General features: G+C 41.3%; 1 protein-coding gene across 2 annotated transcripts; it reads left to right on the top strand.

Moving 5' to 3' along the window:
- Positions 1-375: 375 nt before the first annotated feature.
- Positions 376-14,219, top strand: LOC310858873 (target of Myb1 membrane trafficking protein). Of its 2 annotated transcripts, none has more exons than XM_083765170.1 (15): positions 376-581; positions 2,963-3,047; positions 3,904-3,982; positions 4,091-4,240; positions 5,012-5,146; positions 5,823-5,981; positions 8,578-8,694; positions 9,063-9,196; positions 9,542-9,584; positions 10,006-10,141; positions 10,703-10,775; positions 11,937-12,012; positions 12,614-12,667; positions 12,781-12,823; positions 13,344-14,219. In XM_083765170.1, the coding sequence occupies exons 1-15, from the start codon at positions 509-511 to the stop codon at positions 13,487-13,489; spliced, it is 1,503 nt and encodes a 500-aa protein (XP_083621296.1). In that variant the 5' UTR covers positions 376-508; the 3' UTR covers positions 13,490-14,219. The 2 variants fall into 2 exon arrangements, with proteins under 2 accessions (XP_083621296.1, XP_083621297.1); XM_083765171.1 differs by having other exon boundaries at positions 10,009-10,141; positions 13,344-14,218.
- Positions 14,220-14,530: the final 311 nt, after the last annotated feature.

Genomic DNA, 14,530 nt, shown 5'->3' with positions numbered 1-14,530 from the left:
GTGTTTCTGGTAAATGGTAATATTATTGTCCACTAATTTTATGTGTTTGTGGCAAAATTTAATTTTTACAAAAATGTCCACCACAAGCCAACATGCAGGCAAACATTGATGACCCCTGGTCTAAAGTGTTTTATTTGGGCACAAATTTGTCTTATATTAATTTGTATATATATATATATATATATATATATATATATTATTATTATTATTCATTTTTTTACAGTTTATGCCGGTATTCACACAGAGAAATAACAAAATAGGGGCGAGCCTGTGGTCTGCTCTGCACTCTAACCCTTTATCCGCTATTTCCTGGGCTTGGATCTTTCACGTGACCATGAAAATGCAGTGCGCCCTGCTGTATGCTGTTGTTGTATCTATTCTGTAGTAGAGGAAATATCGCGTTGTGGACACTTGTTGAAAAGAAGTTTCAACAGTGACCGTGTGTGTGTGTTGTGTGTTGTGTGGGTGTGTGTGTGTGCGTGTTTCTCATCTGTCATCATCTCCGAAGATGTTTTCACTCGGGGATAAAATTGAGTTCTTTATAGGGAGCCCCTTTTCAACGCCTGTCGGTCAGAGAATTGGTGAGTTTTAAATGATATAAACCCAGCAGAATGCGCTGCTCGTTTTTATACAATGTTAAGCCTATTAAAGTATTATTACATTTCTTAAATAACCGTAATTATTCTAATATAAGCTGTTCTCAGTTATACATAATAGAGAAGAGACGACGGTTTTTCGTGGATTTGTTTAAAATGATCATTGATCAACAATTTTGACATAATCTGAAAGTACGTGTTTGTAACCAATAAAAGGAGAGAGGTGGGTCTAGATTGCCGCGATCTTTCATTTGATTCGTTGTTCGGAGTTAAATGACACCTCTGTTGACCAATCTGGTGGTATGCTATAACTTCCTCAAACAAACAGCCTTTAGGCTACTAGTTGTAAACGGTATCTAACGGTATAATAATTGAACACCCGGACTGTCTAAACTGTATTCAGTATTCTGACTACACCCTTACAGATGTAACTTTTACTGTAAAGTTTACACCCATACAGATGGAGACTATAGGCTACTTTTACTGTAAACTGTCACATGACATCCATACAGATGTGCCTTGCCTCCTTCACTGTAAAGTTAACGTTTGGCTATTTATAGGCCTATTTGTAATGTAATTAAATTAAATGTTCCAATGACTTGAATATGAAGGACCCCAATGGAAACAATAAGCCATAGGCTTTCCTGGGTTTTAGATCCTCTCTACTAAGGCTACTATCCTGTGCCTCAAACTGATAATAATTTATACTTATAGCCTACCCATTTATACAGATGTAGCCTATCTTTACTATAAACTGTAAATGACACTGACACTCAGGCAGCGGTGGCCGAACGGTTTGCGGAGCGGTCTTGATATCGGAAGGTCGCTAGTTCGTATCCCCGGACCGGCACGTTGAAATTACCACCGCTGAAGTGCCCTTGAGCAAGGCATTGAACCCCTACCATGAAATGTTCTATGAGCAGGGCCTGGCTGTAAACAAGTTCTTGAGCTTATAGTCCAGTTACCCTGGGTAAATATAGTAACTTTGCTTACTCCTAGATGAATGCTGGTTCTCAGTGTGGAATTTGGGGGCATTTTCAATATTATTCATATGACAAAGTTGCTTTATTGGCTAGTACCGAAAAGGCATTTACTTTCTGCCATGCTGACGACAGACAGAAGCATGGTCTGCTGTTGTAACCTGATGATGATGATGCTTATTCGGGCTAAAATTGCCTCTTCGCAATCAAATTATGCTGCTAGACAAGTCACAATGCCATCCTTGCATCTCAAATATATAGACCACTTCCTCTGCACACTTTCTTCTATCACACATTAATGCCATAAATGCTTCAGCTGCCTCTGAGCCCATCAGCCCGATGTGAACAGAAGCAGCTGACTGCAGTCACATGAAACAGTTGTGAAGCAAAAAAAGGAGGGAGGGGGTAAAAAAAAGGGATTGAGACTTCATGAGAGGCAGAGGTGAGAGTGTGTAGGAGGAGGGGGGGAAGGGAATAGTGCAGAGAGGAAAGGAATGAAGGAGATTTGGAGAATTATGAGAAGCACACGTGATATAACAGAAAGCTGGCTTTGGCCCACGGAGTTGTATGAAGGAAAATGCTTGTTTGGCCTTTCATAGTAGTCTGGTGGTGAAGTCTCAACTTTGTTCACTGTTACTGCGGTGTTGTCATAACCATCTCAGATAGCCACCATGATATATATATTCTTTCTCTTTTCTGTTATATTAGGCTATATTATATCGACTGTTAATTAATGTCCATCCAATATCCGTAGTCGGGTCGCGGGGCCAACAGATCCACAGACATCCCTCTCACAGAGCAACATTTAGTACTGTAACTTCCTCCTGGGGGATACCGAGGCGTTCCAAGGCCAGTGAGTCGATGTGTTTCCTCCATCTCATCCTTGGTCTGCCCCGGGGTCTCCTTCCAGTGGGACGTGCCGCGAGGACCTCCCTAGGCAGACACCTGAGAGGCATCCTAACCAGATGCCCGAACCACCTAAGCTGGCTCCTTTCCAGGCAAAGAAGCAGCGACTCTACTCCGAGCCTATTCAGGGTTCTTATAGGCTATATGTTGGATGAATACACAAGAGAAGGAGAGAATGAGTAGCTCCCGCTGCAAATTTTGTTTTTTAAAGGATGACAACGTTTCGACCCCTTATTCGTCATACCTGACGAAGACCCATAAGGGGTCGAAACGTTGAAAAAATAAATTCCAGTGGGAGCTACTCAACTAGTGTGCGGACATTCTCTCCTTCTCCTGTACGTATCTTTTTGTTCAGCACCTGAATGTTTTTTAGAGATGTGCGTACTTTCCTTTGGATTCCGGATGAATACACAACACAGCACTGTGACCTGACACTGTATCTCTGTGTGTTGAGTTTCATAACAACATCTGTGCTTACAGAGAGAGCAACCAATGCTCTGCTGCAGTCTGAAGACTGGGGTCTTAACATGGAGATCTGTGACATCATCAACGAGACAGATGACGGGTAGGCAATGGGCACAGCACAACTGGCAACAGATATTACAGGCCTGTTATTTCATAATTGTCTAAGTGCAATTATTTGAGATAAATCGCACTCTTTTTGCATAATCGTCATTATCCTTTTCAGGTTGAACATTTTCAAGCTCTACAAGCCCACAACACATCGTGATGCGTTTAATTATAAAGTTATAAAATTTGTCAGTAATTTCTTTGTATATTTAGGTTATTTGTCTGCCCTGTGCAACTTCAAAGCCTAAAAGCCAAACAGAAATGTATTTTTTATTCATATGCTCCTGTGTTCCAAGGACGAAAAAAATGTAATCGTTGATCGCAATTATTTGTGTGACAATTAATCGTCATGTAAAATGTCATAATCGTGACAGCAGATATATAATGTTATGAGTTATTTTTGGTCAGTTTCACTACCATTACAGACCACTACATTGTACTGCGTCTCTGCGTGGCCTCTGTGATATTTGATATCTTCATTCTCCAAAGCAGTTTTCTGGCAATAAATAAAGATTTTTTGAGTTTTTTGAGTACCAGCCCTCATCAGCTACAGTATAGCTGCAAACAGTCTCCATCTGGTAAATTGTGATTGGGTATTTTCTGTTTAGTGTTTTCTTTGGTATATTTTGTTTCCTCTTTATCTAATAAATAAATCTAATAAAATTATCTAATAATGGATTATGCTAATGTCAAGTTACTACAGTACCTACCGTATGCATGACATAGTTTGGTGTGTTCAACATGCACAGTGATTTAAATGCATTTGGATGTCTTTCATCTAAGCATGATCTTGGTAATAATCCCAGATCAAAGTGCAAACATGTTTTCACTTTTTCTTCTTTTATCTTTAGACCTAGAGATGCAGTCAAAGCTCTAAAGAAGAGAATTGTGGATAACAAGAACTTCAGAGAGATCATGCTTTCTCTTACAGTGAGTAATTGTTTTATCAGATTATTGGGTTCCAAGCTGTAGGCTACATAATGAAGGGTCCATTTGCATCCCAGGCCATTTGCATCTTTCTTATCCATTGGTTGATAGGTTCTGGAGACCTGCGTGAAGAACTGTGGTCACCGGTTCCATGTTCTGGTGGCATCCCAGGACTTTGTTGAAGGGGTTCTGGTCCGATCGATCCTGCCCAAGTACAACCCTCCGGCAGCTCTCCATGAGAGGGTTCTCAGCCTAATACAGGTGGGTGATCATTGCCATAGCTCCGACGGAGCATTAGTCCGACATGCGGGAACATCAGTCGGACTAGCGCTCGAACATGCGCCCAAATTAGACCACCAAATTGATATGTATGTCAACAAAATTAATGATGAAAACTGGACTCAAATGTTAAGGAGGGACTAGTGGAGAAGAGGACCAGTAAAACTAAGAAAATAGCTGATCTACAAGCTCACAACGCGTCGCAGTGTGACGCGTTTTGAGCTTGTAGACCTGCTATTTTAGTATAAATCAGGCATTACGAGTTACGACGCCATAACGGCGTGCTAAGATACATTTTGGTCGACTAAATTAACACCCTAATTGCCCAGGACGAAGATGTAGTCGACTAAAACCATATGATATTTAGTCTGCTAAAACTAGACTATAGTACACTAAAACATTTCAGATGACTAAAATGTGACTTTAAAGCTAAATGGAATTTTATTCAAAAGATTATAGGCTCCATCTTACCCCTTATCTTACCCCTTATCCTTAAACTTATTTGCCATTTTTTACTATTTTAAAACATTTAAAAATAGTTCAACTAGCCAATCTACATCGACACGTTGTTAGCTTGTAGATCGGCTATTTGTAGTAAAAAATGGCAAATAAGTTTATGGATAAGGGGTTTAGCGGTGGCGCAAGATTTAGGGCTATGACTAAACCCAAATCAAAATGAGTTGTCAAAATGAACACGTGCATGATGTTCTCTCCGTCGTCTCTTTCTCTCCCGTATGTCTCTGTGGAACTCAGTCGTGGGCCGACGCGTTCCGTAGCTCTACCTCTCTGTCGGGGGTCGTGTCTGTGTACGAAGACCTGAGGAGACGAGGCCTGGAGTTCCCCATGACGGACCTCGATGCTCTCTCCCCCATCCACACGCCACACAGAGTGAGTCTGTCTGTCTGTTCTCTCCCCCATCCACACGCCAAACAGAGTGAGTCTGTCTGTCTGTTCTCTCCCCGATCCACACGCCAAACAGAGTGAGTCTGTCTGTCTGTCTGCCTGCTCTCTCCCCCATCCACACGCCAAACAGAGTGAGTCTGTCTGTCTGTCTGCCTGCTCTCTCCCCCATCCACACGCCAAACAGAGTGAGTCTGTCTGTCTGTCTGTCTGTCTGTCTGTCTGTCTGTCTGTCTGTCTGTCTGTCTGTCTGTCTGTCTGTCTGTCTGTCTGTCTGTCTGTCTGTCTGTCTGTCTGTCTGTCTGTCTGTCTGTCTGTTTTTCAAGTCTTATATAAGCAAATCAACATGACATTCCCACACCCACACTTTCTGATATGAACAATAAGGCCATCACACGGTTAGCACTTTGATCATCCCCTTTTCTTTTTTAAGATACAGAACCTTGCTGTGGAATAAAGGTCTGTTTTTAGTAGGAGTTTTGTACCCTTGGCCATCGCGGCATTAAACAAACTGCCCCGCCAATAAAAACCTCATGTTTTTGTTTTGTCTTTGGTGTTATATGTGCTATGCGTTGTTTTGATGTGGGTGTTTGAACAGAACTGCGAAGACGAATATCCTTCGGGGACAATAAAGATTATTATTATTATTGTTTTCATCTTGCAGAGCATTCCAGAAAACGGCTCTGCTGAAACAGCCCCTGCCACCACTGTCCCTAGTCTGCCCCAGCCCCAGCAACAAGCCCCTCCTCCCCCTGCTCCTACTCAGGGGACTTTGTCCCCGGTGGAGCCCAGTGAGGGGCCCGTCTCCATCACTACTGAGCAGGTACTTACTGCAGAGATAAGTGTGTGTGTGTGTGTGTGTGTGTGTGTGTGTGTGTGTGTGTGTGTGTGTGTGTGTGTGTGTGTGTGTGTGTGTGTGTGTGTGTGTGTGTGTGTGTGTGTGTGTGTGTGTGTGTGTGTGTGTGTGTGTGTGTGTGTGTGTGTGTGTGTGTGTGTGGTGTGTGCGTGTGCGTGTGCGTTGAGATCTGTTTGTTTCAAACCTTTTGAAATATTTAACTAGAATTCTATTCTGGAAGTCAAGGGGGTCTTGAGCTCTGCCCAGGCTCAAACCATGCCTAAAGTTAGAGTCATAGAGAACTAAGCATTGAGAACTAACTGATGTCAAAGATCTTTTACTTGGTAGCACTGGTGCTACCAATTTCAGAATGAAGGAGCATCAGAAAAATATTAGGAGCACCTACCAAAATTTAAGGAGCACCAATATGTAATCGATTTTTTAGATTAATTATTGGTATTACACTTGTAGCCTACAAGCCAGTTGGTATGAGAGATGCGTTTTTTGTTTAAGAAGTGCCTATAAAAAGAAAATGGAATAATTAAATTCTAATTTAATTAGAATTCTAATTTAATTTCTAAACTCTAATTCTGATTTAATTAAATTCTAATTTAATTTATAATCTGATTACTGCCGTCACAGGCTGGCCACATTGTTTATGCCAGTTCCAGGGGGTCCCCAGCTAAATGATAGTTAGAAACCAAATGGACCCTTAGGTCTGTAACTCAGAGAGTGTACAAATGGAACCAAATGGACCTTAACGGTTCCATTTGTACACTCTCAGAGTTAAATTAACTTTGATTTTACAATATAATTTGGGGTCCCAGAGATAGAAATGCCATTAAATAGGGGACCGTAGCCTAATTCAGGTCAAACCGGGGGGAATAAACCCGAAATGGAACGCAGCCCAGGCTACGGCCACACAGAGTCCACACACACCCCGCCTCCTCTTGTCCCCGGTTACACACAGAGTCCACACACACCCCGCCTCCTCTTGTCCCCGGTTACACACACAGTCCACACACACCCCGCCTCCTCTTGTCCCCGGTTACAGATCACTGTCAGGTGTGTCCGCTGCAGTGTTGTAGTCACAGTGCTACTTTTCGAAGTGGGACGACGCCCCATAAGACACGTGCGCGCACACATGCACACGCATTTGCGTGCACGTGCGCAACTCGCACAGACACACTATTAAAACATGCAGACGGTTAGATATGGCGGATAATACTTTTCTTAAGGGACAATGGGAAATGGAGCAGAACACTATAATAGAAGATGATAAATGGGAAGATGTATGTTCTGGCTGTCATGGAGGACTACAGAGCCAAATATGGAGAGAATTCGACTGGAAAACAAAAATTAGGTTCTTTAGGACTCCTTTGACAGCCAGTGCATATAAACCCAACTCAACGGATAAATGTTGGAGAAACTGCGACATGACTGGGGACCATACCCATATATTTTGGGACTGCCCAAAGTATTGGAAAAAGATAAAAACAGAATTAGATAAAATCTTTAAAAAAGATATTTCACTGAACTCAAGGTCATCATTATTAGATATATATGAACAAGACCAGTGCTATATATTACATATTCTGTTAATAGTGGCAAGGAAGATGGTGACACTTAATTGGATGAAACCCAACCCCCCTACCATGGATCAGTGGCGACAAAAAATTAAACAAATATACAAGATGGAATACATGACAGCCCAGCTTCAAATGAAGCTTCCTTACTTCAAAAGGAGAGTTAGTGGCAGAATATCTGGAAGCAGAATCTACAAATGACGCTGCCCAGATACACTAAATTAAAAACTAAAAAAATACTAAAAATATTGATAACCCCATATTACAGTGAAAAGTAAAGTAATTATCCCCAAGGCACTCCCAAGGCAAACAATACTATACAATATATTACTATGTATTTTTTTAGTTTTTTTTTTGTTTGTAATGTAATTTATTTTATTTGTACACTTAAACAAAATGAACTGAGAGAAAAGGAAATGTTCTGTAATATGAAATGAAATTACTTGTAAATGATTCTATACCATTCTAACCATAAACATGCAGACGTGTCTAGCCTATTTAGAAAAAGGTTTAACAATGCATTCGTATGATAAAAGTTAATGAAAGGTCAAAAAACACTAATAAATGTAGACGTGAGAGAAGTGGGGGGTGGTGCCCCCCCCCCCCCCCCCCCCCCCCCCACACACACTCACACACACACACACACTACACCCCTGATAAGAACTAAAGAACAATATTGTATTGATTTCATTCCAGGAATTCATCATGGCTGCTCTCACAGTGAACGCTGACATTGTCCAGTTTAGTTTTTGTTCTTGATGCTGTGCATAATAAGGAGACAGATACTCATGTCAAATGTCTCTAGCAATTTAGACGTCGCACCTTTAGGACTTGGATGCACTACTAAGAAAAATCCATCAATCTTAATAAGCATTAAGATTCCAAACATACAAACAATGCACATATACTAATGACGGTACACTGTTATGTATTGCTGCTGATTCTTGCCATTCTTCTTGAATATGTTTTTTTTATTTTTGTTATGTTTCTGTTTCCAGGAGCAGAAACTGAGAGGTGATCTGGCCCTGGTGAAGTGTAACCTCACAGTAATGACTGACATGTTGAACCATCTCACACCCGGAGGCAGCCAGCAGGACGACAGAGAGCTTCTGAAGGTGTGTGTGTGTGTGTGTGTGTGTGTGTGTGTGTGTGTGTGTGTGTGTGTGTGTGTGTGTGTGTGTGTGTGTGTGTGTGTGTGTGTGTGTGTGTGTGTGTTTGCTCATAGCGTGGCACCGAGTGCCACGCTATGAGCAAATTACATATCGTTTTGGGGGTCCTTGACATGAAATATTCTGAGAACCACTGACATAGAAACATAGGTTTTTCAGAAATCTTGTCATTGTCAAGACATTTGTAGAATTGTCCTCAGGTCTAAATGGGTTAAAATCATATATTATTACATAGTAACTAAATAGTACGTTTAGTAAGTACAGAAAAGACAATTTTTTCAGGTGTCTCTCCTCTGGTCCCTGTGTCAAAGCAGCAGTTGTATTCGGTGTGTAAGAGCATGCAGAGCCGAGTGGTGGAGCTGATCCCCAGGCTGTTGGATGAGAGACTGATCGCAGAGCTGCTGGTGGTCAACGACGACCTCAATAACACCTTCATCCGCTATGAGAGGTCTGAGCTTTTCTTTCTTGAAAAACACGAGGGGATTTTGGCCAGGGTTAGCCTGAGCTGTGGACATTGATCTTGCCTTTATGTTTCTATGTATATGCAATTGTATTTTCTTTTCTTTTTTGTATTATGTCAAATGTGTGTATATGTGTTGCATACAAGGCCGCTGGGTCGCAAGACAAATTTCAGTGCAATTTCAGTGCAAACAATAAAGTACTATATCATATGATCATATCATATCATATACAGGAATTTAAATCTGCCCAACATGCTGTTGCATGAGGTACTATATATATATGTGTTCTTGTTTAATGTTACACTCACAAGATGCACAACATTGTGTTTTAGATTTGAGAGGCTTGCTAAGGCGCAGAGCACGGCCACAGAACAGGTGAGAAAAGTCATCTTTCACTTCTCTTTTGTTTGGGTTCAGTGGTTTATATCAGTGGTCCTAGTGGTGACCTTGAGAGTGTAAAACCAATTTACGCTCTCAAGAGTATATTGTTCAGCATTACTTACTTTACAAGAAGTCTACACAATTAGAGAGTGTGTAGAAGAGTTATTTCGATCAATGTTTGCCTGTTATCTCCTATGATGCCACATAAATACAGCATGGAATTGTGGACAAAATCCTATATCCAACGACGACAACATATACGTTTTGAGTCTGAGAGGCTAAATCTCATGGTCTGTGATGCTCAAATGGCAAATAAATAATGGACATGAAAAGGGTAGACACAAAGTACAGTAGAAGTAAATACAAGTGAATAACGTCTGTGTGACTGTGTGTGTGTGCGTGCGTGCGTGCCCAGCAGGACCCTGTCAGTAGCCCCCAGCTCATTGACCTCACTGTCAGCCTTCAGACTGTCAGCCAACCAGCAGTCATCAGCACAACCAGCCAGCCCACAGTTAGCGCACCGGCCAATCAGCAGCAGGACGCCAAGCACGGTGAGTGACTGGCTGCCAGTGAGTGAAAAAAGTAATCAACGTAAAGCACTCAAAGTAAAAGTATCAGTACTGCAATACAGAACTACTTTGTTAGGAGTAAAAGTCCAGAATTAAAAATGTACTTGAGTGAAAGTATTGATATCAAAATGTACTTAAAGTACCAAATGTAGAATGTACTCGGTATGCAGAATGTTCCATTTCATGTTTTCAAATTAAATTATCTTTTGATTTGCAATGTGTTGCATAACGACGCATTGTATTAAGTCGATTTAGTTGATTTCTTTAAGTCGATTTAGTTGATTTTTTCCCCCATTCGCTTAATCGATAGTTGCAGCCCTACAGAACAAAGCGTTAAAAAAAGCTGTGTATCACATTTTAATAGATACATAGATACTCATGTCAAATGTCTCTAGCAATTTAGACGTCGCACCTTTAGGACTTGGATGCACTACTAAGAAGACGTGTACAGACGTCCTGGGCACTGCATGGGATTGTTCCTAGGACGTCTGTGGATGTCTTGGGCACAAATTGTGATTATGATCGTCTCCCGTCTTCCAACAGGTGTGGCTGAGGAGGAGGAGTTTGACATGTTTGCACAGACGAGGAGCAGCTCCCTGGCTGAGCAGAGAAAAAGGTGCGAATACGCCTTAACAAACGATGTCACACTGATAAGCACCATGGCGGCACCACATGAACCCCACTGTTCATAAGACACAATGGAAAAGGTCTCACGACGTGTAAAAATGCACCATCAAACTTTCAGATGCTGTTTTTCTCCCAGTGGGAGGAAGAATGCTTAGGATTTTTATTGTGATCTCTCGCCCCTGTTGTGTTTAAACAATAAATAGGAATTGTTGGAGGAAACGTTGTCCGCAAAACCACACCTGCGGTACAGTCCCTGTCATAACCCATTTAGACCTGAGGACGATTCTACAAAATGTCTACTAAATCATTTTCTGAAATCAGTGGCTATGCTTCTGGTCCCCAGAAGCAAAGATTTGAGTTAAAAACGTTCGCTCTGAAAGAATATACTGTATATTAAAAGATTTGCGATAAAAAAAAACAGATCTACAAACAGATCTACAAGATTCGGTGCCGCACTATGAGCTTGTAGATCTGCTATTTTTCACTAGCAAAATGCTTAAGAGATAGGATCCAAAAGGAAGCACGCACATCTCCAGAAATTCTACAGGTATACTGGACAAAGATATACGTACAATGAAAAGGAAGGGTTGTCAATGCTCTTTGGCCACTCAGAATAGCCAAATGGCATTGATCACGCCTCCAGGTCTTAAGTTAAGTAATAAGACCTGGTACTTAAGACACGCAAAATACAGCCCAGAGTCTCTTCTCCCAGGAAAAAAAATGTAGCACAACGTTTCGACACAGGTCTTTGTCATGTATGAGTACAAAACATCAAGTAGGCGTATTATATACAGCAGCATATGGGCAGGTCAACAAGGAACTAGCTCTTTTGCAATGAGGGAAATCAATCAAGACACACCCACCGCATCCGGAAGGATATGGCTGCAAATAGCATAAAGGGCATATCAAGCTGAGTGGCACTAGGGCCAACTCTTTAGAACAAAACAAAATGCTTAAAACACTAAAAGGGGTTCCCGTCCTGAAGGTGATAAGACCGGAGAGAGCGCTCCATGGTCACGGTCAGAGGAGGGCCTCCTCTGACCGTGACCATGGAGCACTCCCTCCGGCCTCCTCAGGAGGCTCTCTCTCTCTCTCCAATTGTCATACTTTTCCTACCACTGCTCACACTGTATGTTTTATGTTGTCCCAGCGTACGGTACGAGGACCCCGGAGCGGTGGAGGGCCTCGCCGAGGCCCTAGACACCAGGTTACAGGTCACTGGAGCGGTGAGTGCTACACAGACACAACTAAGCTAGAGCAGTGGTTCTCAACCTTTTCAGGCAAAATAATCATATTTGAACAGGGGACCCGACTGCCAAAAATAATCATATTTGAAAAAAGAAATATATATATATATTATATTAAGAACTACTGTGCTAGAGCTACATGTAAAAATTAAAAAATAAAGGCCAGACTGTACCAAGCCCCCAGTAAGGCTATCCAACGTTGAAGCTGCCACTATCTACTGGTGAAAAGTGGAACTGCAGCACTTTCATGGAGGTGGACGGACGTTCATGACACCATGTGCGTAACGTGCGTCAAACCGGGCTTAACTTTCTCTCACTCGAGCCATTGAGTTAAAATTGTATTTCCAGCAGTCTTCCGGGTGCTTCAAAACGCCACTGAGAAACTTCCATCGAAATGAATAGCGGGGGGCGGGGCTAACGCTCCAGTTCGGTCTCTATCCTTATATTACTCTATGGACCGTACCAATGCAACTCCTTGCAACCTCCATTGGGGGGGGATAATGGTTGCAAGTAGTTGCATGTTCCAAGGAGTTGCATTGGTGTGTGGACTGGCCTTTACTCTCGTCTCTTGTTCCCTTAGATGCCACCAACCTCTACGTTGGACGATATCGACAGATGGTTATCTTCAGATATGGTGAGACATTACATTTATTTTCCACCCATGTATAACGGTGACTATCTCAAATATAAGCTTGTGGGTGTATGTATGCTGAATGTAATCTACTTGGTTTGCTGTGTTTTAAATAGCAAGACGAGCAGTCTGCAGTAAGTGAAGGCGTGTCCAGTGAAGGTAAGTTTCTTTCTATCACTGTCATTTTAGTGCGAGATACCGTAGTTATTTTTATTTCTATTCTCTCTCTCTCTCTCTCTCTCTCTCTCTCTCTCTCTCTCAATTAACAATTTACTGTTTAGGTAGGCCTGTTACAATTATTACATAATAATAATAATAATAATAATAACAATTGCAATTATTTGAGATAATCGCAATTATTTATTAATACATTTTCTATTTCCACTATTTAGTATTAAAACAAAAGTATGAACATATTAAATACCAGTAATTTATTTGTATTTGATATTTGTCATATGTGCCCTGTGCAGTTTGTGATTACGAAGCCTAAAAACCAAATCTAATTTGTTCCCAATGTTCAATGCCAAAAACACAATTAAATCGTTCAACGCAATTATTTGTGCAGCAATTAATCGTCAACTTAAATGTGTAATAATCGTGACAGCCCAATAGGTATTTAGTAGATGCTCACTCTCTCTCAACCTTTTATTTTGTGTCCTTATCCATGGTTTCCATTCAGACTTTGACAGGTTTCTAGACGACAGGGCGAACATTGCAGACTACAGTAGCCGTACACCCCCCGCCGTGCCGGCGCTCTCATCTAGGCCGCCGACACAATCAACTCGGCAACAAGAAAAGTCACATGACCAGCTGTTCTCTCTCTGAAACTGGAGCCACTGCACAAAAGCAGCGAACTTTCAGGTCAGAGGACAGATGACGCGTCGTCATCCACACAAGTCACGACACATGGATTTGTACAAATGTCCCATTTGTATTCTTGTTTCTGCTCACATACTCGATGACATTCTGACCCTTTGCAGTATTTTATTTTTCTGTGCACTGCCATGCTACTTAAGTACTTTTATATTTGGTTTAAAATAATCACAGATACACAGATGTATCGCTCTTTAAAGCATATTAATAATAATAATTATTATTATAATTTGGACGCAAATCAACTTATTACACAAATACATCATTTCCAAGCTATTTCTGCTGTTTTATAATATTAAAGCTGCACTATGTTTCCTGCGTAAGTCCTGAACATTTTAGCATTGAGCTAATAGAGCGCCTGCCTGCTTGTTCAGGGGATAAATTGAATCTTCAGGTCAGAATTGGTGTCCGATCCTGTATCTGCCGTAAGACATGACACTACTATTGACATGATCAAAATCTCTCAATAGAAGAGCAGGGAGACGAAATACAACCACCTCATTTGCATAAGTGATATTGTATTTACATACTCATACACCATACAGATTGGCCACATTTTCGTTGTATTCGTTAACAAAAAGTGACATAGTGCCGTTTTCACTTTATGTGAATTCAAATATATTTATTAAACGTATCACGACGAGATAAACAAAGTGCTTGTTGAAAGTCTGTTTGGCATGTGTGCAAACTAAGTATGGCTTTGAAGGGGGAGGTGGAAGGAGGTTCATTACTTGTAGCCTCGAATAAATCTACCGTTGCACTGAAATACGAATGTTTAGTCTGGACTGTTCTTCAGACTGATGTGAATGTGTTTTTGGATTGTTCTCTGACTCATTTTGGGTGTGTGTATGCACAGAATGAGAATGTTGCGTACTGGAGATATTGACAGTGACACTCTTGACACAGCTCATCCAAATAGACATCACATTATGTACTATGTGTGTGTGTGTGTGTGTGTGTGTGTGTGTGTGTGTGTGTGTGTGTGTGTGTGTG

The sequence above is a fragment of the Protomyctophum parallelum genome (genome assembly GCF_964188405.1).
Source record: "Protomyctophum parallelum genome assembly, chromosome: 5".
NCBI classification, from domain to species: domain Eukaryota; kingdom Metazoa; phylum Chordata; class Actinopteri; order Myctophiformes; family Myctophidae; genus Protomyctophum; species Protomyctophum parallelum.
This window is presented reverse-complemented; position numbering and strand designations above follow the sequence as displayed.

Coding starts and splice junctions, on each gene's coding strand:
- LOC310858873 (XM_083765170.1), top strand. CDS start 509: ATGTTTTCACTCGGGGATAAAATTGAGTTCTTTATAGGGAGCCCCTTT. Junction 9,197..9,541: donor ACCTTCATCCGCTATGAGAG/GTCTGAGCTTTT, acceptor ATTGTGTTTTAG/ATTTGAGAGGCTTGCTAAGG. Junction 12,824..13,343: donor TGAAGGCGTGTCCAGTGAAG/GTAAGTTTCTTT, acceptor GTTTCCATTCAG/ACTTTGACAGGTTTCTAGAC.